The following is a 21442-nucleotide window of genomic DNA, read 5'->3' as shown; positions in this document are numbered from 1 at the left end:
ATCTGGACATCACAAAGGATAGCTCAACGAAAGTGGCTTATCACGTGGATTTTTTTGTAAAATTGCAGCCAAATACGCTAAACGCGTGACGTTGAATCTAAATGTGGAGGGGGAAAAACCAGAGGACCCGGAGAAAACCCCACGCGACCACGTTGTGGGTACGTCTCGGATGAAGATGCGCGCATGAACACAAAGTTTCACCACATTGAAGTCAAAACTTCACCACAACCCTTGTGGTCTTTGTTTAAACCAGGGGCGGGGAACCCTTTTTCTGCCAAGGGCCATTTGGATATTTTTAACATCATTCGCGGGCCATACAAAATAATAAACTTAAAAATTAGCCCGTTATATTTGGTCAAACATTTAATTAACTCACTCCTAATGTGATGTCTGGAACTGCTTCTCTTTGGTGAGGCCTGTGATGTTAGCTGGTATTGATGATGTTGCTACTCGCAACTGCTTTTCCAGGTTTGCTCCTAGATTTATTGAATTTCGAGTCCCGCCTGTGGTTGCCTTGGCAGGGCCACACCAAATGATTTCGCGGGCCTTACACGGCCCGCGGGCCAGACGTTCCCCACCCCTGGTTTAAACTATAACTATAACGTTTAACACGTAGGCTTTCGCAACCAATATCATCCATAATATAGGCGTTTTGGGTTAGATTGCCTAAATGTAAATGTGTCGTTAAACCCGCCATCACCCGACACAGCCAATTAGTAAGGTTTGTCACGTAAACAGAACATGCAAATTCGTTACTAATACAGCACACTGGTGTGTCGTTAGAGATCAAATCCACAACATTTACAATCTGAGTACGACGTTTCGCCAGTAATTACAACTATCTTCATCAGGCGACAGCCAGATTTGTGTAGAAATCCTCCAGTTTCGTTCCTTAAATAGAGGAGTTGATGTGATGACGTCACTTGTAAGACCATCACGTCCGAAGGGGGAGGGGGGATTAATGAATATATCTATATGTTTACCATGGGTATACATTACTGGTTGGGTTATAACTATAAACATTCTATGTTTTTTTACCAGGGAAGGTCTTCCTGAGCCTATATATCTCTTTTTTCACGAACGACCAGGCTATCACAAACGATAGCTCAACGAAAGGGGATTTTTTTTTTATTGCAGCTAGTTACTCTGAACGCTCGATGTTGATTAAAAATGTGGGGGTGGAAAACCGGAGGGCCCGGACAAAGATCCACGCGAGACACGCAAACTCCAAATATACAGCAGGCGTCGGGATCGACCCACGACCTCCCGGCATAGCACAGTGCAGGCACGTGCAGCGTAGCCACCAGCACGACCATCAGGGATACATCAGACGGATTCTGGAGGCTGAGGGCTTGTGGGGAGTGAAGTGTAGTCGAAGCCGAACTCGTAAGCAGATATTTGTTTTAAAGATTCATACTGAAAGTAAAGGAAAGCCCGCCTCCGACCCCAACGCCACAAAAAAACCCGATAAAATAATAATGCGACATGCAATTACACATTCATGGGAAACCGATATTGTGATAATCGCCGCTTCGTGAAACTCGACATCGCATCGTGGACAATCATATCGCCCCATTCACAAGTGTTCACCACCCCCACCCCCATCTCTACCTGACCTAACCCTCACCCCTCGCCCGTAACGAGCCCTTATAAGCAGCGGGCCTCTGTGCAGGACCCGACCGGGTGGTTGGTTGGTGGTGGTGCTGAGCGCTGCTGGTAATTCCCAACGTGATGAAGATGAAGACGTGCATCTCCCTGCTGCTGCTGCTGCTGGGAGCTGCGCTCGAGGCCAGGGCTAAGAGCCTCGTGCTGGCCGGCGGCGGGATCAGCGATGACAACGCGGCGGTGTACGGCTCCATCGTGGAGCTGGCGGTGAGTGCGTGGCGGTGGTGGTGGTGGTGGTAGTGATGGTCGTGTTGGTGGTGAGTGGCAGGGACGTGCGGTCAGGGGAGGCAGGGGAGGCAGAGCCTCACCTGTCATACTCCAATGAAAATAGCTGTTACGAAAGGTAAATCAGAAAATAAAAATTAAGATTTTTCCACTGATCTGTGTTATAAATGTCATTTCTATATGATTCCAATAATTTTTACTAGCCAAAATCGCCAAATTTGCGGAGCTTCGCTGCAAATACAGGGAAAGACGAGAGGTGAGGCAGCGGCAAGCTCAGCCTCCCCTCTGATTGCGCAACCCTTCAGAAACTGGATGGAGTGCGGGCAATAGGCGCGTGCCTGACTGAGTGGGTGGTCATAGTGTTAATTATGTGGTGGTGGTGGTGTGTTGCTGCTGGTGGTGGTGGTAAGTGCGTGGTGATGAGTGTGTGGTGGGGTGTGGATGGTGGTGGTGGTGTGTGCTGCTGGTGGTGGTGAGTGTGTAGTGGTGGTGAGTGCGTAGTGGTGGTGTTTGCACTACGTCACATATTCACTTTAAGATGTTTTTTGTTCATGTTTTTGTTTTTTGTTTGTTGCGGTTGCACCCGATTCCAGAGCCGAATGGTTCACAGGGCTATACCTAATAAATGAACTTGAACTTGAGTGTGTGGTGGTGGTGGTAGGTGGTGAAGGTGGTTGGTGTTCTATAGGTTGTGTTGCCCATAATGATGATATTTCATCATTATAACTAACATTGATTATTTTAGAAAATACAATTAACGTATAAGAATATCATCATCGACATCAACAATTACAAAATATGAACATCAATGGTCGTAATAATTACCAACACATCCTCATTGTAATACTCATTAACATAATCTTTAACAGTAATATCAGAGTGAATATGGGATCCATCGCTCATCCACCCACTTGCCCACTCAGGCACTCGCCCAACTCACCAATCCTACACATCCAACAACAACCGCCATTCGCCACTAAGTGGCGGTGATGTCACCACGGCGCTTGTGCCAGGCTACGTGAACTTTTAGCCACGTGCAGTGTCGAACGCCCGCTGGCAGGTCACGGGACGGACTCAGCAGGTGCCATGGGTTGACTGAGATGAGTGGCCGATGCACCACCTGTGCCCCCTACTGTGTTAACTCATCCACTCCATTTTCACTTACTCCCCAACCACCTATTATCATTCTCACCACAAAGACAAAAATCCCCTGTATAGCCTTAACAATAACCCACCCACTCATCCTCTATCCCACCCACTCAATGCTCTCACCCACCAACGCACCAACTCACTCTCAACCCACCCACGCAGTGCGGTGTTGGCGTCGCTCGCATCTCACCCACCCACTCAATTACTCACCCACCCACTCGCTCACCCTCTAACCCACCCAGCCTCCAACCCACTCACTCACCCAGTCACCCACCCATTCACTCAATTACTCACCTACCCATCCACTCACCCTCTATCCCACTCACCCTCTCACCCACTCACCCTCTCACCCACTCACTCACCCACTCACCCTCTAACCCACCCACTCACCCACTCACCCTCTAACCCACCCACTCACCCTCTAACCCACCCACTCACCCACTCACCCTCCAACCCACCAACTCTCCCACTCACCCTCTCACCTCACCTACTCACCCTCTAACCCACCCACTCACCCTCTAACTCACCCTCCAACCCACCCACTCACCCACTCACCCTTTAACCCACCAACTCTCCCACTCACCCTCTCACCTCACCCACTCACCTTCTAACTCACCCACTCACCCACTCACCCTCTAATCCATCCACTCACCCTCTAACCCACCCACTCACCCACTCACCCTCTAACCCACCCACTCATTCTCTCACCCACCCACTCACCCTATAACCCACTCACTCTGTCACCCACCCACTCACCCTCTATTCCACGCACGCACCCACCCATTCATCCATTCACTCAATGACTCACCTACCCACCCACTCACCCACCCACTCACTCACCTCCTAACCCACCCAATTATCATCTCACCCACTCACCCACCCACCCACTCACCCACCAACTCCCCCTATCAACCCACCCGCACTGGGCGGAGTTGGCATCGCACGCATCGGCATCTCACCCACTCACTCAATTACTCACCCTTCCACTCACCCTCTAATCCACCCACTCACTGACGCACGTGCCCACCCATTCAACCGTTCACTCAATTACTCACCTACCCACCCACTCACTCTCTCACCCACTCACTCACGCACTCACCCTCTCACCCACCCACTCACTCACCCCCTAACCCACCCAATGACCATCTCACCCACTCACCCACCAACCCACTCACCCACCAACTCACCCTCTCAACCCACTGGCGCAGGGCGGAGTTGGCGTCGCTCGCATCGGCATCGTCGTGGCGGCGTCGGGCGACCCCGCGGACAGCGCGTCGTTCTACACGGACCTGTTCGTGCGCGTCTACGGGGCCCGGGAGGCCGTCGTGATCCCCATCGACCTGGGCCAGGTCCACAACAACGAGGACCCCGCCGTCGTCGCCCTCATCCAGGGCCTCGGCGGATTCTTCTTCGGCGGCGGAGACCAGGCGCGCGTCATCGAAGCGTGAGCGGCTCACTCGATCGTTCTTCCTTCACTAAGACCAAACGATTAATTTGTTTTTACCAGGTAAGGCCCCACTGAGCTATGTAGCTCTTTTGCAGAAGCGACCTGTGGCAATCAGAAATTATAGCTCAACGAAGTGGCTCATAATTATGTAGGGCTGTTACGGGAGGGCTGTAGGTGCATAGGATCCAACGGGGAACAAACACAGTGGGCGGAGCTCCGGGAGTACACGGGGGGGTGCCCGCAGCGACGTCCGCATCAGGCAGCCTGGGGGGTTGTGATCCTGATGGGGGGGTATAAAGGGGGAGGACAGAGAGAGCTCGTGGCTCAGTCTGGGAACGAAGGAGGAAGAAGGAAGATCCTCTAGTTAGAGCCCTGGACTCCCCTCGACGCCGCCCTTGTAAGGGCTGCGGAGGATCGAGCCAGAGGCGTGGTTCCGTGAACCAGGGTCAGTACCCTGGGACTCCGGAGACCGTAGCCCGACTCACCAGTGTCGGGCCAGTTAGCCTCCCCTAGCCCGTTAGTGGAGGACTTGGGGGTAGGTCAGGATTAGCTAGAGTGTATCCCCAGTTATCCGGGTGAGGGGGCCGCTACCCCCTCTAGTGCTGTCCTGTACCGACAACTTGTAATAAAGATACGTGTGCCTCAACCTGGGTGTCCAGCGTATTTACCGGTACTTCAATTACGTGGACATTTATAGGAGCAGCCGAAGACTCAAAACACGTGATGTTGATTCTAAATGTGGATGGAAAAACCGGGGGAAAATGCATGCGACCACGGGGAAAAAGACGCGCAAACTCCAAATATACAGCAGGCGTCAGGGTCGGGATCGAAACCAGAACCTTCTGTATACCAAGCGAAGTAGTTAACATCTCTCAACCATGGCGCCATCACACCTATTTGATAAGACATGCTGTTTGCTGCTGGCCGTTTGGTTGAAAAAATATTTGGGGGGAGGGGGGGGGTGGGGGGAGGGGGGGGGCTGTCCTTTGGACCTGTACTCAGCAAGTTTTGCAGATTAATTGTACTATATTAGAAAATAGGGGGTGGGGAGGGGGAAAATTGTGCTTGCCTGGCTGGCTGGCGGCCTGCCTGGCCTGGACGGCGACGTCTGAAGGGCGTGAGTCTTGCTCCTAGTAACAATAATGAGACTACCATGCACGGACAGAGAACGCTGCATGGCATTGCCACGTCGGCATTCCTTGCGGGGGTTTGGACGAAACGAAGATAAGAGGGAGTGGGGCATCACAAGCCACCACGCATTGGGGCCCCCCTCCCTCCCTCCCTGCATCTTCTCCCCCCCCCCCCCTCTAAATCCATCACCTCCCCCCCCCCCCCCCTGCAGTTTCTTCCACAACCAGGGAGGCGTGCGGGTTGAGTCTTCGGCCCTGCGAGCCATCAAGGCGGCCCACGATGCCGGGGCCGTGGTGGCCGGCTCCAGCGCGGGCACCGCCTGCCAGGGCTCTGCCGTCATGATCAACGGTACGTCTTAGATGGACATCGTCATCGTTGAGATCAACGGTACGTCCTAGAAGGACATCGTCAACGTCACGATCAACGGTACGTTTTAGATGGACATCGTCATCGTTGAGATCAACGGTACGTCCTGGATGGACATCGTCATCGTTGAGATCAACGGTACGTCTTAGATGGACATCGTCATCGTTGAGATCAACGGTACGTCTTAGATGGACATCGTCAACGTCGCGATCAACAGTTCTAGAAGGTAAATAATCGAAACACAAATTAATTACGGGCACGTAAGCACAACTTACTTTGTTTCATCAAACCTATGCAGTTATTAACATTCTATTTTTTTACGATTCAGAACCAAAGGGGTGCAAGGCTGCAGTAAAGGTTAAGAACCACTGGTCTAGAGGACCATCGTCGACGTGAGGTTCACGTGCGGTCTATCCCCCGACAACGCGTGCCGCTGCTTTCATAACGTGAACTGGAAACGACACGATGGACGTATTTCGGCAGCGAATCTCTTTTTTCTTTTGACGACGCGGATGCGAACCGGGTACGACGCGGTCGAGTGCACGGGATAGGCGGTCGTACTGCGGCTGCCTCGTCATTGCACGAGGCGGGATGCTGCTGGATGCGTCTAGATGCTACCCACACGCCCTCAGTCTTTGTTCGGCCTGCGTTACGCATCTCACCCATTATCGCGGACTATGCTTTATCCCTACATCCTGTATTATTTATTATAACGCGATTTATTTTCCCATAATGCGGTGTCCTTCAGGACCACAACGACTACCGCATTTCGATTTAAAGCTTTCGTGACTGCAGGGATTCATCTTCTTGGTTCTTTCTGTAAAGTCAGGTAGAAGGGAAATAATAAAATAAAATAATAATTGTATTTTATTATGTTTTATTTTTATTATTTTATTATTTCCCTTCTACGTGACTTTACCGAAAGAACCAAGAAGATGACTACCGCATTGTAGGAGAACAGACTGTACGTTAATCTATGCTCTGCGGGATGTGCCGCGATTGGCACCACGCGCGGGACAAATGGCCCCGATCCACGAATATGAGACGACAACCCCCCCTCCCCCACCCTCCGATGAAGCTTGGAAAGAGGTGAATGGAGTTCAAAAGAAGTCATCGTTGAGATCAACGGTACGTCCTAGAAGGACATCGTCAACGTCACGATCAACGGTACGTTCTAGATGGACATCGTCATCGTTGAGATCAACGGTACGTCCTAGATGGACATCGTCATCGTTGAGATCAACGGTACGTCTTAGATGGACATCATCATCGTTGAGATCAACGGTACGTCTTAGATGGACATCGTCAACGTCGCGATCAACAGTTCTAGAAGGTAAATAATCGAAACACAAATTAATTACGGGCACGTAAGCACAACTTACTTTGTTTCATCAAACCTATGCAGTTATTAACATTCTATTTTTTTACGATTCAGAACCAAAGGGGTGCAAGGCTGCAGTAAAGGTTAAGAACCACTGGTCTAGAGGACCATCGTCGACGTGAGGTTCACGTGCGGTCTATCCCCCGACAACGCGTGCCGCTGCTTTCATAACGTGAACTGGAAACGACACGATGGACGTATTTCGGCAGCGAATCTCTTTTTTTCTTTTGACGACGCGGATGCGAACCGGGTACGACGCGGTCGAGTGCACGGGATAGGCGGTCGTACTGCGGCTGCCTCGTCATTGCACGAGGCGGGATGCTGCTGGATGCTTCTAGATGCTACCCACACGCCCTCAGTCTTTGTTCGGCCTGCGTTACGCATCTCACCCATTATCGCGGACTATGCTTTATCCCTACATCCTGTATTATTTATTATAACGCGATTTATTTTCCCATAATGCGGTGTCCTTCAGGACCACAACGACTACCGCATTTCGATTTAAAGCTTTCGTGACTGCAGGGATTCATCTTCTTGGTTCTTTCTGTAAAGTCAGGTAGAAGGGAAATAATAAAATAAAATAATAATTGTATTTTATTATGTTTTATTTTTATTATTTTATTATTTCCCTTCTACGTGACTTTACCGAAAGAACCAAGAAGATGACTACCGCATTGTAGGAGAACAGACTGTACGTTAATCTATGCTCTGCGGGATGTGCCGCGATTGGCACCACACGCGGGACAAATGGCCCCGATCCACGAATATGAGACGACAACCCCCCCTCCCCCACCCTCCGATGAAGCTTGGAAAGAGGTGAATGGAGTTCAAAAGAAGTCACAAACACCAGTTTTCTTTTGAAAGACCCAACGCAGAAAATCCCTGGGTTTGATCTTCCACGAAGCTCATGGTCCACCCTAAACCGCATCCACGGCACAAACGATGGCAGATGCGGATGATACCCGATGTACAAATGGAAAATTAAAAACGTCTCCAGTAGTAGTGGCGCGACTGTGTCATCCAGAACAGACTACCCAATGTATAACGACGCAATGCCCCGATCCGAAAAAATCCGAATGAGATATCAACGCAGCGATACACTCCGTTGCTCCTGATGCGGTTGTTTGGCTTTGACCACCTGAATGTCACATTGTAGTTGTTGTCTCTGTATCTAAGTCAGCAGCCGTACGAAAGATGAAGAAGACTGATACCCATAGACTCACTCACACTGTTACCCATAGACCAAGTGGCTTCTGTTTGGCCGGGTAGAGGGTGCTACACGGGCATGACATGGGCACGACACGGGCTGGAGAAGAGATAGAGCTGATGCGGTACGGGGGAGGATGTGGAGCTGAGTGGACTTGCCGGAGACCGGTACCAGCAGTGTCAACGTTGGCCTCCGTGGAGGAGGCTCGTGAAAGACGCTACTGGGCAGTTGGAGGGCAGTGGAGCGACGCTCACAACAACGAGCGGAGCGCAGGGCGGCTAAAACGCAGCAAGTTGGCACAGTCGGGGGTACAGCTGGTGCATTTGCCAGTCATTTCAGTCAGCCAACACATGGCACCTGCTGGCTCTGTCCCGTGACCTCCTGCCAGCGAACCTTCGACACTTCATGTGGCCTTAAAGTGCACCTAGCCTGGCACAGGCGCTGTGGTGAAGGCCAACATCAGTAGCGAGTGACATCAGTACAGGTCTTTGGCCTTCACTCTGTCAACTCGGCCCTAAAAGAGTAACTGGTGCGGTGTCCAAACATCAGCATTGGGGAGACAAAGATGGTTGGGCGTGGTGCTGGCCACACATTGCTCTCGTGTGCCATACCAGCCTTCATATGTGCCCGCTAACAGCACTTACCCCATCAATCTGTTTTTGTGTTTGTGTAGTGAGCGACTCCGACACACGTATTTGTAGAAGGCTTCTGGTGTGTTAAGAGCACACAAGGCGATAAGCTTCGTAACGCGGCTACGCCCAAAGCTGCTCTAAACACGCGGCCCGTCTCCGCCGGCTGCTTGACGAGCGTAGCGGCGAAGACGGAGCGAGTCTTGGCAGAAGAACAGCCACGTGGCCGAAGACGAAGATGACGGCGAGCAACGACGCACTCAGGACCCAGACCCCACGCTAACAGCCACGAACCAAGGGTTCGATGCTCCTTACATCTCGCTCGGCGTGGCCCAGCTCCACCTCTGACCACGCCCCCTTTCTAGAACCTACCAGACTCTTCGAGATGGTTCCTGGAGCTTCTCGACTGACACCGCCCTTGACCCTTACCCCAGATACGCCCCTTTATGACAAGGCAGTATATGTCACTATAGCTGTAATTACCCTTACAGGCCGGCAGGTGTCACCCTGTCAATACATATGTATGATTTATGTCTGCATGTGTTTGTCTGTTAATAAGTATGTTATACCTTCCTGTATAATCATATAATCATCTCCCTACCTACCAGCCTACCTAACCGTCTATTCCCCGACCTACCTGTCCATATGTCTACTTACCCACCCACGTCCCTATTTATCCACCTACTTACCTGACTGCCCTACTTCTCTGTCTCTCTTCCTACCTGTTTGCCTCCCAACTTGTGTATCCCCTTACCTGTCTCCTCACCTCCCCACTTACCTCCCTATCATCCCGAACCATCTCCCTAACCATATGTCTGTCTACCACCCTACCAGGCTGTCTTCCGGCTGTCTCCAAGCTTTTTTTCTCATCTGTCTGCCAACCATTTGTCTCACGTCTTACTCGTTTCTCTATCTACCTCCATACCCGTCTGTCTCCCATCTTACTCATCCGTCCATCTGTCTGTGTGACTGTCTATCTACCTCCCTACCTGCCTGTTTACCACCTCGCTCGTTTGTCCATCTGTATTGTCTCTCGATCTCCATGCCTCTCTCTCTCTGTCAGCACCCTACTGATCTGTCTCCCGTCTTACTCGTCTGCCTGTCCCGCTGTGTGCGTCGCTCCCACCCGTGTTCGTGTGGAGCGCGCAGGCGGACGCAGCTACGAGGCCGTCGTGTACGGCGCCTACTCGTCGGCGCAGAGCAACGCCGACAAGCTCGTCTACGACCCCGAGGGCGGCCTGGGCACCATCCACGGGGTGGTCGTCGACTCGCACTTCAGGTGAACACACGCACACCCAGTCACCCAGGCAGCCACCCACCCGGCCAGCCACCCAACCACCCATCCAGCCAGCCAGCCAGTCACCCACCCATCCACCCAGTCACCCACTCAGCCACCCACCCAGCCAGAAACCCAGCCAACCAGCCATCCACTCACCCACCCAGCCAGCCAGCAACCCATCCATCCAGCCATCCAGTCACCCATCCATCCACCAATCCAGCCAGTCAGCCAGCCTTCAGTCATCTAGCCACCCAGCTAGCCAGCCAGCCACCCCAGCCAACCACTCACCCAGCCAGCCAGCCAGCCATCCACCCACCCAACCACCCCCATTGGAAGGAAGCACAGAGCGACGATTGCCGAGACTTCATCTTCATAACCGTTGTGTGAGTGGATCCGGTGACACAAATAGGCCGCCGATGGCGCTCGTTGTACGGGTTCGTGGTTCAAACCACAGCGGCCGCCCTGATTAATCATGGGAAATGTTTGAATGAGTCGACCGGATTTCCTGCTCACGTGAGCTATTGAGCCATCGGAGCTCATCTCATTTTCTGATAACACAACCCTACAGGGAGACAGTGGTGGAAATTCCACATTCCTATGGCGGGGGGTATGAAACCGTCCAGCTTGGGGAGGCCTGATCGTGATGATGGTTATAATGGTGATGATGGTGATGATGGTGGTGATGGTGATGACGGCGGTGATGGTGATGATGGTGGTGATGACGGTGATTCTCATAATGGTGATGATCGTGATGATGATCACGCACAGACCCCGTATCATTATTGGTCATTAAGGCCGTGGTGGAGTCAATTCCACCTCTCTGACCTCGCTGTCCTATGCCGGTGGTTTTTGGATCACGATCCCCGGTATCCACCGACGGTCCGCGACGGCCCTCCAGGCGGTCCACGGGGCCCGTGATGCAAACGCAGGCTGATCCACGAATGATGACGGTTGTTTCGGACGCTAATTAAGCAATTACTTATATTAAATTTAAAAATGAAGTTAGGTAAACTACCCTAAGATCTAAACGTATGGCCGCGTGTAAAAAATATAATTTTTCGCTAATATGAATATATTTGTTTTTTCTACTGGTATTTATAGAGAGAAGTTAATTCGTTTTGTCACCTGGGGTGGGAGGGGCTGGTGGGTGGTTCCTAGGAGGTAATGGCGCAGTCCTGCAATTGCTCACTCGCGCCCCTGCTGACAAGGAGCTATGGAGGAGCCCCTCTAGGAGGCACCACGTGGGTGCGATCCCGACCCTGACGATGCCTCCTCTACATTTGAAGTTTGCGTGTTCACTCTCCCCGTGGTCGCGTGGATTTGTCTCCGGGTCAGACCGGTTTTCCCCTCCACATTTTAGAATTAACGTCACGCGCTTAGAGTGTTCGGCTGATTAAAATGTCCACATTATCATAAACCGCTTCGTTGAGCTGTCATTCCTGATAGCCAGGTCGCTTCTGAAAAATAGTTACATCGCTCAATGGGTCCTAACCTGGTAAAATGAAATAAGTAATTTAAAAAACACGCTTTTATGAAATGTAATAGTAATGGCAGAACTCTACGGCTCCAGAAAGTGGCCCCGAAGCTTGCCATAACGTAAGGGACCGTGGCCAATTACAGCCAACGTCAGTTGACCGTGGACAATTATACCCAAGCCGAAACATAACATATAAAAAAGAATGTTTAAAAAATATATATATATATTTTATGATAGAATATAGTATTGCCATCAGTATGACATAAGTATACCAAGTTTGCAGTCGATATCACATTGGGAAGTGGGTTAAAATAGAGTTACAAGATTTGAGGATACAACAACAACGACGACAACAACAACAACAGATAGAGTTAAAAGAATCCGTGCAAAATAGTTTAGTTGTAGTTGGCGGAGGGATATTTGGGATATTTTGTTGCGCTGGCCTCGACTTATTTTTGGAAGAGATGAGAGTTACCCACACTTTGCCCCAGCCCGTTGTGCTGCTGAATGGACAGGAGTGCCGGGTCTTTCGCCACTAGGTAGACTCAGACTTAAATTAGTACCTGGAACGGTGTCCACGTATGGTTACTGTAGCTCTCTATGGGTGTCTCTATCGGTGTCTCTGTAGGTCTCTATGGGTCTGAGTGTCTGTGGGTCTCTGTGTGTGTGTGTATGCCGATGATTTGGTAATAGCTGCTCATTCAGAAGAGGAGTTGGAGACTGCTGCTGCTGAGACTGGAGCGTGCCACTAAGAGGTGGGGCCTTACCATCAGCCCCACCAAAACTAAGCACCTGCCTGGGTATTTTGTACCATCGGGCACTCCACCCCCACAACTCCCAATCGGTGATGGGGCAGTTGTGGAGAGAGTGGAGAGTTTCCCATACCTGGGCAGTGTGCTTATGACCGGCTCCAGTTTATCAGCAGAGGTCTCACTCCGAATCAGTCGAGCAGCAATATCTTTTCATCGGTTGCGTAACGCTGTGTGGAAGCTACCTGGTCTGTCGCTCCGCACGAAGCTTCAGGTCTTCTCGGCCACGGTCATTCCCTCCCTTCTCTACGCTTGCGAAACATGGACCCCCCTAGTGGAACATCTCCGCCGGTTGGAAACATTTAGGCTGGCCTGCCTACGATCCATCCTGGGTTTAACCAGGCTGGATTGTGTGAGGAGCTCACAAGTCCTTGAAAGATCTGGGCAAAGTCCCATCAGTGAGCTCCTCCGGCAGGCAAGGCTGCGTTGGCTGGGTCATGTAGCCCGCATGCCCAGCCACCGCATGCCTAAACAGCTTTTGTTCGGCCGGATCGAGGGGGCTAAACGGGCGCGGCACGGGCTAGAGAAGAGATGGAGTGATGTGGTACAGGAGGACGTGGAGCTGAGTGGACTTGCCGATGACTGGTACCAGCGGTGTCAAGATCGGCCTCAGTGGAGGAGGCTCGTGAAGGACGCTACTGGGCAGTTGGAGGCAGTCGCCCTCCAACAACAACGGAGGGCGGAGGAGCGACGCTCACAACAACGAGCGGAGCGCCGGGTGGCTAAAACACAGCAAGTTGGCACAGTAGGGGGCACAGGTGGTGCATCAGCCAGTCATCTCGGTCATCTCGGTCAGTCGACCCGTGGCACCTGGGTCTGCCCCGTGACCTCCTGCCAGCGGGCGTTCGACACTTCACGTGGCCTCAGGGTGCACATGGCCTGGCACAAGCGTCGTGGTGACGTCACCGCCACTTAGTGGCGAATGGCGGTTGTTGTTGTTGTGTGTAGGTATGTTGAACTTGTTCGGCACGGTACGGAGCCAACCGTGCTAATCTGTCGGTGTCTGTAGGTCTCTATGGGTGCCTTTACGGGTGTGTCTGTGGGTCTCCATGGGTCTATGGGTATCTCTATGGGTCTCTATGGGTCTCTATGGGTATGGGTGTCCTTCCGCGTTGGACTTCTTTCGCAACGTACGTGGTCAACAGTGCGAATCGAAATTGAGTGAACTGTGTTTCCGTGACGTTCCTAGGGAGTGAGACGATGCGTGCGGGGTGATGGGTGCAGCGACGATTGCTGTGCTCCCACCAACGTCACAGGCCCATTGTGCCTCAACCACATTCTTCATCCTCCTGTGTGAGTGCAGAGCGGTGGCGTAGTGGTTAGCGCACTGTGCCACGAACCCGCCCACCCGAGTTTCATGCCCGCTCACGATCAATAACTTTGCAACATTGGCGAATGTTTGTAGCGGTCCTGGGCCGCCCCTAGGTCGACTCAGCCTCAAAATTAGTAGCTGCTGTGGTGTGTAAACATCGCCACTGGGGAGACAAAGGCGGTAGGGCGTGGTGCTGGATAACCACCTTGTGTGCCGCGCCGGCGTTCATAGGTGTTCGCTAACAGCACTTGCCCCAACAGCCTGTTCAGGCTACACGGGGCGATCTTTGTCTTTTAGTTTGGTGAACTTTTTTCGTACCGTACGTAACCAACCGCGTTAATCGGAGGTTAGGGGGGAGAACAACAAACTAGACACAACAAAATTTGTTCCAAAGAAAATATTATATTTATCTAGATTTAAAGGTCCATAGCTGCAGTGGCTTCCCGATATCGGGTGGTAGAGCGTTCCAGACGGCCGCAGACGCAGCGTTTGAAAGCGTTGCGCAATGCGGTGAGAGTCATTGTTCGATGGCCAGCCAAAGGCAGCACTCGCGCCGAGGATCTGCACGACGATGATGACGAAGACGATGATGCTGATAAGCCACTTCGTTAATCTATCATTTGTGGCCGGGTCGCTTCTGAAAAAGACCTATATAGCTCAGTGGGCTTTTACCTGGTATATTAAAGGAAACAGTTTTTTTTTGGGCGAGCGCTTAGCCAATTAATGGCCGTAATTATAAAATAAATTGGGGGTGTACACATCCCCCCCCCCCCCAATATTCAAATATGTTCAAAATGTCTCCCCCAAATATATTGCTATAAAATAGATTTCTGTTCATATGATTGTGGTTATGGTTGTACTTTATTAATCCCTAATCTCTGCCATTACATACTATGAAACAAGAAAAGGTAAAAATAGAGGAATGTAATACAATACACTATTAGACTTTATTGTAAAAATAAAAAGTCCATCCCATGTGTTAGTGAATTTTTTAATATTTTAGGCAAGAAATGGCAGGAAATGAGTTTTCAAATTAAGATTTATTTTTTTCTGGGGAGGGGGACCCCCAGACCCCCTGGAAGATTTGGTCCCCCCCAATGTTGACTCCATGGCTACGGCCTTGCAGTGATTACAGGGCCGCCCACCTGCACACACGCGCGCGTCTGGACACCCGCATCCCTTGCCGTGCCGCACCCGGCCGAGGTATTCCCGGCGCTTGCCCTGGGCTGGTTTTTCGAGTTGTGGCCGTCGCCGTTCCGAGCCCCGGTCCGAGGGTCACTCGCGATGCCTCGCGAGCTGCCCAGCCCCGTGGGCGGGCAGCTCGCGAAGCATCGCGAGTAGGCCACATACAGTTATAGTGGCGGGGGGTGGGTGGGGGAAGGGCTGTCTAGAGGTCCCTCGGCAGTGGCGTGAGTGAGTTACTGCAGGTGGAGCGGCTGCGCCTTTACCCAGGACACTGACGTCAGAGCGAAGTGAATGGTTCTGTCACGGCAGTGATGACGCAGTGCGCGAGTGCGCGTGCGTCACCACCACCATCACCATCAGCAGTCATGATCGATCAACTGAAGGATGAATTCCTCCCATATCCCCCGGCCCCACCAAACAATTGAGCTTCCTTTCGTCGCTCCGTCTCCCGCCCCGGCTGTACGGCCGTATATCGGGCGCGTTCCGTTCCCTGGCTGCCACTCCGTGAACGTTGCCGGCCAATCTGTCCACCGCTGCCCGTGCCACGGGGCCACCGACCCGTGCCAGCCGTGACGCGCCCTTGCCCCAGCACCGCTCAGGGCCAATAGCCGTGACAATGTGTGTACATTGAACTTCTTTCGCACCGTACGTAGCTAATCGGAGGTAACGCGGGGCAGGGCAACAATGATACAATGTCCGTACAGGCAGTCCCCGGGTTACGGAAGGGTTAGGTTCCCGAGAAGGATCCGTAACCAGAATTTTCCGTGTGTCGGGAAACTGAACAATTCTCCCCCCCCCCAAAAATCAACGATAAAATCCCATAACAGTAAATAGTTGCGCCCCCCTACCCCTGTACCCAATTAGAAGGTTCGTTTTCTCTCATTCCTCTTGATGCAGTCCTGCATCGTATCGTTGTGCATACGCTCTGCACTTCCTATGATTCTTTCATTTAATCGAATATCTAACCCTAACACTACCCATAATCAAACTGATGGGACATATACTGTATCCAATTGCTTATGAACACCACGAAACATTTTTTGTAAAATTAATTGTTAACAGGAAGCAGTCACTTTCGCATGTTCGTTTACCGCGCGTTAGGCGAGGCCTCGGCCGAGACCATAAGCAATGGAAGTTCCATCGTGTTAAATAAAGTACGCACAGTAACTAACTCATGAAATTAACACGGGGGAGGGGGAGGATAGTTCTAATCGTAGAAAACAATAAATTACGTAATGCTACGAAAGGAAAATTATTACGTAAAGCGACAACAAATTCCGTTTCCCTTAATCCTGGTGAAGCTCTTGCTCAGTGAAGACGGTGGAGCGAGGCGTAAGGGGATATGGGCGGTATTCATCACTGTGCTGCACTATTTGCGCTCACGTAACTAACGCAATAATTTCCGCTTATTGATTGTTTACATGACTTATGGGAGCATTTCCATTTGGTCGGATTTCCGTAAGTCGCGTCTTCTGCAACTTGGGGACCGTCTGTATGTTGGACTTCTTTCACACCGTACATAGCCGACCGTGTTAATCGGAGGGACGGGGGAAGGACAACGAACAAGAGAGTGGAGTCAGCGCCTTTATTACCCAGTTTACGTCGGGGATGCGTTCGTGAAAGGTGCGACAACGAATATTGAAACGGCATGAATCAAAGCATCCCCCCATGGCTAGGAGATGTTAACTAGCTCGCCTGGTATACAGGAGGGCGTGGATTCGATCCCGACCCTGACGCCTGCTGTGTATTTGGAGGATCTGCGTATTCACTCTCCCCATGGTAGCGTGGCTTTTTCTCCGGGTCCTCTGGGTTTTCCCTCCACATTTAAAAAATTAACGTACGTTCAGAGTATTTGACTGCGATACATTTCCACGCGATAAGCCACTTTCGTTGAGCTATCATTTGTGGTCAGGTCGCTTCTCAAAAATAACTACATCGCTCAGTTGGGCCTTACCTGGTAAAATGTATTAGTTTTAATCTTGACTTAAAGCTTTCGTGACTACAGGAATTCATATTCTTTGGGTCTTTCGGTAAAGTCACGTAGATAGGTACAAATGAATAATAATGAATTTCTATATATATAAAAGGCAAATGTGTGATTATGTGTGTCTGTTCGAAATGTTTAGCATACTTCCCGACATGCAACAAACTTGAAATTTGGCTTGTGGGTAGCTTCCAGACTGTACACAATGCAAAAAGTATAAAACAAACTTTTGTATTTAGGGGGAGGGGGGGGTGGCGCAATAATGGATATATTTTGCACGGCAAAGTGAGCGGTGACGTCACATGTGTGATGTCACCCGCATGCGGCAGCGTCACGCAGTGTGCCTGCTGACGTCACGCATCCCCCCCCACCCTCTGCGTAGGCCGTGTATTAATCCAAGACAAAAATCCTAGTCTCGGGCGAAGCTGGGTAGTTAAGCTAGTGTTAAATAAACCAAAAACTACGACGTTTCGATCACAACGCCCTATAAAACAGTCTGCATTCAGTGGCTTTCCCCCTCTGTCCTCCCGATGACGATCGCTTGTGTTGTGATTGAAACGTCGTAGTTTGTTTATTTTATATTTATTATTTTTATTAATTTGTACCTATCTACGTGACTTTACCGAAAGACCCAAATAATAGATTAGTTTTGTTTAAATAGCGCAGAAGGGAGAGGGCGAGAGGTATTATCAACCGCGGTGCCGCTGCTCTAACCCGGCCTACCTGAGTTCGATTCTGGGCCATGGTGAACATAACCAGTTGGCTGAGCTGCACTCAACAGCATTGGTGAAGTATGGGTTGATATATACCTACATGATGATGCTGATTATGCTATTGATGCGACTCCTGCTACTACTACTACTGCTGCCGCTGTTGTTGGCGCTGCTGTCCAGTGAGAGGGGCCGGGAGGGCCGCCTGGCGCGCCTGCTGTGGGACACGAGGGACAAGCCGCATGGAGCGGCACGCGGCATCGGCGTGGACGAGGACACGGCGCTCGTCATCACCGCCATGGACACGGAGCCACGTGCCAAGGTTAGCGCAGCACCACCACTGCCATCGCCACCACCGCCACCACCATCGCCACCACCGCCGCCGTCACCACCATCGCCACCACCGCCGCCATCACCACCATCGCCACCACCGCCGCCGTCACCACCATCGCCACCACCGCCACCACCATCGCCACCACCACCACCATCGCCACCACCGCCGCCGTCACCACCATCGCCACCACCACCATCGCCACCACCACCACTGCCGCTACCAGTAGCAGCAGTAGTAGGTAGTAGCAGTAGAAGTAGCAGCAGTGGTAGTGGTAACAATAGTAGTAGCTAGTAGTAGTGGAAGCAGCAGCAGTAGCCGTAGCACCACCAGCAGTTGTCGTGGTAGCAATAATAGTAGTAGCAATAATGATAGAAATAGTGGTAGTAGTGGTAGCAGTAGTAGTGGTAGCACTAGTAGTAGCAGTAGCAGTGGTAGTAGTAGCAGCAGTAGCAGTGGTAGTTGGAGCAGCAGTAGTAGCAGTAGCACCACCAGCAGTAGTCGTAACAGCAGTAAGTAGCCAAATTAGTAGTAGTAACAGAAGTAGGAGTAGCAGCAGTAGTGGTAGCAATAGCAGTAGCAGCAACAGTAGTGTAGTGAGTCCAACTGAGTCTCAGACGTTATTCTTCAGAGGCAACACATTTATTCGCAACACGTATATACCAAGGGGTAACTGCCCTATACCAGATACAGCCTGGGGTGGTGACCACCCAGCTAACTGCACTATACATAGGAGTTACGGCTACGATGGGTCGGACCCTCACTCGGGTCCCCGGCCACGTGTTGGTGCCTCTTCAGACGTAGAACGTGAAGCTTCCAGCTTGTAGAACGAAGCGACCCCGGTCCCTCTCAGGGACCCACCTTTTATCCTCCCGGGTCGGGGCCGGCTCCGCTCTCAGCCCCGCCCACCTTCGCGAGCGTTCCAGCTCCCTCTCGATCCCCCTCGAGAGCTCTCCCCGGACACATGATCACCCCCTCGCCCCCCCCCCCCCCACATGGGGCCTCTTTGTGGACACTCCGGATCACTTGTCTACCGGGTCAACAAGAGTGCCATGGCCCAGGGAAACCCTGTCCGTGGGCTGACACTCTCCCGCTCCCCATTGTGGGAGCCCGCACTGCACACCATGCGTGGTGCACGCGCTATCCCAGCGCTCACCAAGCCCGGCTAGGGTTGGTACTACACCCACCTATGGGGTGTACGCGATGACGGTGCATCGCACGCCGTGCAACCCACACGGTGCTGTCCGCGACGTGAGTACATCGCACGCCACGGCCCTCCCAGGCCGGCACCATACAGTGACATCCCCAATGTCACTACAGTAGTAGCAGTAGTAGTGGTAGCAATAGTAGTAGTAGCACCAGCAGTAACAGCGCCATCAGTAGTACCAGAAGCAGATTATGTCGATGATGACGATGATGAAGACGCGTGTCCATCCATGTGTCTCGTATCCGTGTGTGCACTTCTATGAATGTCTCTGTACGACGACGATAGAGACGGTGAGAATAACGACAACGATGATAGCGACGACGACGATAACAACGATGATAATGATGATAACGACAGTGATAACGATGATGATAGTGACGACGACGATGACGATAATGACGATGATAGCGATGATGATAACGACAGTGATACCGATGATGATAACCTCGACGACGCCGATAAAAACAATGATAATAACGACAATGATACTGATGATAACCCGGACGATGATAATGATGTTAACGACGATGACGATTATGACGACGACGATGTCAGTTAAGATGTCCATGCCACGGTCCATCTTGTCCATCCTCGTGGTCATCTTCCCCCCCTGCCCCCCCCCCGCACGCCAAAAGGTGGTTGGAAAGTTCGGCGTCTTCTTCATGGACCTGTCCGGCGCGTGGGACGACACCGCCTCGGCCAGTTGGCACCTGCGCAACGTGCGCGCCCACTACCTCACGGAGGATGACTCCCTCGACATGCTCAGCTGGAGGGTCACCTTCGCCCCCTGGAAGTCGGCGACGGGCGGGCGCGAGGACTACGACTACGCGGTGACGTCCGCCGACGTGTTCGGCGCCAGGCAGTTTGCCCGAGTGGCCACGAACCTCTTCAACTCGAGGTACTCCAAAGAGGCCACGGGGAGCACCAAGGAGAAGAAGCCGCAGTACGAGGTGCGCATGAGCAAGGAGCTGGGCGCGGGCGCCAAAGGGAGGTCTCCTGTCGACGGCTACTTCATGGTGTCCTACCGCGACCTCCTGCTCGAGATGTACGAGGCTGTGAACTGAGCCGTGGCGGTGGTGGTGGTGGTGGTGGTGGTGGTGGTGGTCAAGCTACGTGGAGGTGGTTGGGTGATTGATGCGCAATTATGACGACGGTGATGATTATGCTGATGCTGCTGCTGATGATGATGCTGATGACGATGATGACGATAGAACAAACTTGTACCTCCACATTCAACAGTTACCATCGCTCACTGAGTTTCCGCTCCACACTCAAAACTCACTTATTGTTTCCTAGCTCACCTCACGCCCCGCCCCCCCCCGTAATCCCCCCTGATAACCACCACCGCTACTTTTCCCTCTTCTTATTTTCATGATATGGCCATCACTCATTAATCCCATTCATTAAATCCATTCATCATCATCTACTCTCCTCACTTTCGCTTTCACCGAATTCACGCGTCACAGATTTACCCATTGTTTCCTCTCATCAATTCAATTCACCTAATCTCCTCCATTAAATACATATGCACCGTTGTTAATTCTGTGTAAAGCGCGTCGGTTAAGGCGCCATATTAATTATTTTAAGATAAAATGATGATGACGATGATGATGACGATGATGACGATGATGATGCGTCTCCAGCTCGTGCCACACGTTGTCATCGGGCGCGATGTCTGACGTTTCGCTCCTCGTGCTGCCTGGTAAGCTTCCTCTCCACCAAATTGTGCTGGCCGGATTGGTTAAGTCCGGCGAGACCTTCAGGAACTGGACCGACGAGGTCACCAGCAGCACATGATGTGAAACGTCGGACATTGAACACATGCCAGCGAAGCCGCACATCAGCACAACCGCAAACACTGGCGCGGGTCACGAGCTACGGGGACGGCTGATGATTACCAATAAAAGTGATCCATACCGTGTATGTGTGTGTATTCCTCGCCTGGATT

The 21442-nt window shown here is 51.7% G+C and overlaps 1 protein-coding gene across 1 annotated transcript; it reads left to right on the top strand.

Annotated features, from left to right (window-relative positions):
- Positions 1 to 1665: 1665 nt before the first annotated feature.
- On the top strand, positions 1666 to 21415 carry LOC144728131 (cyanophycinase-like). Its single transcript, XM_078607440.1, has 6 exons — positions 1666 to 1872; positions 4248 to 4483; positions 5829 to 5965; positions 10350 to 10479; positions 18140 to 18278; positions 20130 to 21415. Exons 1-6 carry the CDS (start codon positions 1732 to 1734, stop codon positions 20556 to 20558), a joined length of 1212 nt encoding a protein of 403 aa, XP_078463566.1. The 5' UTR covers positions 1666 to 1731; the 3' UTR covers positions 20559 to 21415.
- Positions 21416 to 21442: the final 27 nt, after the last annotated feature.

The sequence above is a fragment of the Lampetra planeri genome, chromosome 27 (assembly GCF_965212315.1).
Source record: "Lampetra planeri chromosome 27, kcLamPlan1.2.h2, whole genome shotgun sequence".
Lineage (NCBI taxonomy): Eukaryota > Metazoa > Chordata > Hyperoartia > Petromyzontiformes > Petromyzontidae > Lampetra > Lampetra planeri.
This window is presented reverse-complemented; position numbering and strand designations above follow the sequence as displayed.

Bases quoted from the DNA above. Each gene is read 5' to 3' on its own strand.
- LOC144728131 (XM_078607440.1), top strand. From the start codon at position 1,732: ATGAAGATGAAGACGTGCATCTCCCTGCTGCTGCTGCTGCTGGGAGCT. The intron at 4,484-5,828 runs GTGAGCGGCTCA...CCCCCCCTGCAG, and splicing joins CAGGCGCGCGTCATCGAAGC to TTTCTTCCACAACCAGGGAG. The intron at 18,279-20,129 runs GTTAGCGCAGCA...GCACGCCAAAAG, and splicing joins ACACGGAGCCACGTGCCAAG to GTGGTTGGAAAGTTCGGCGT.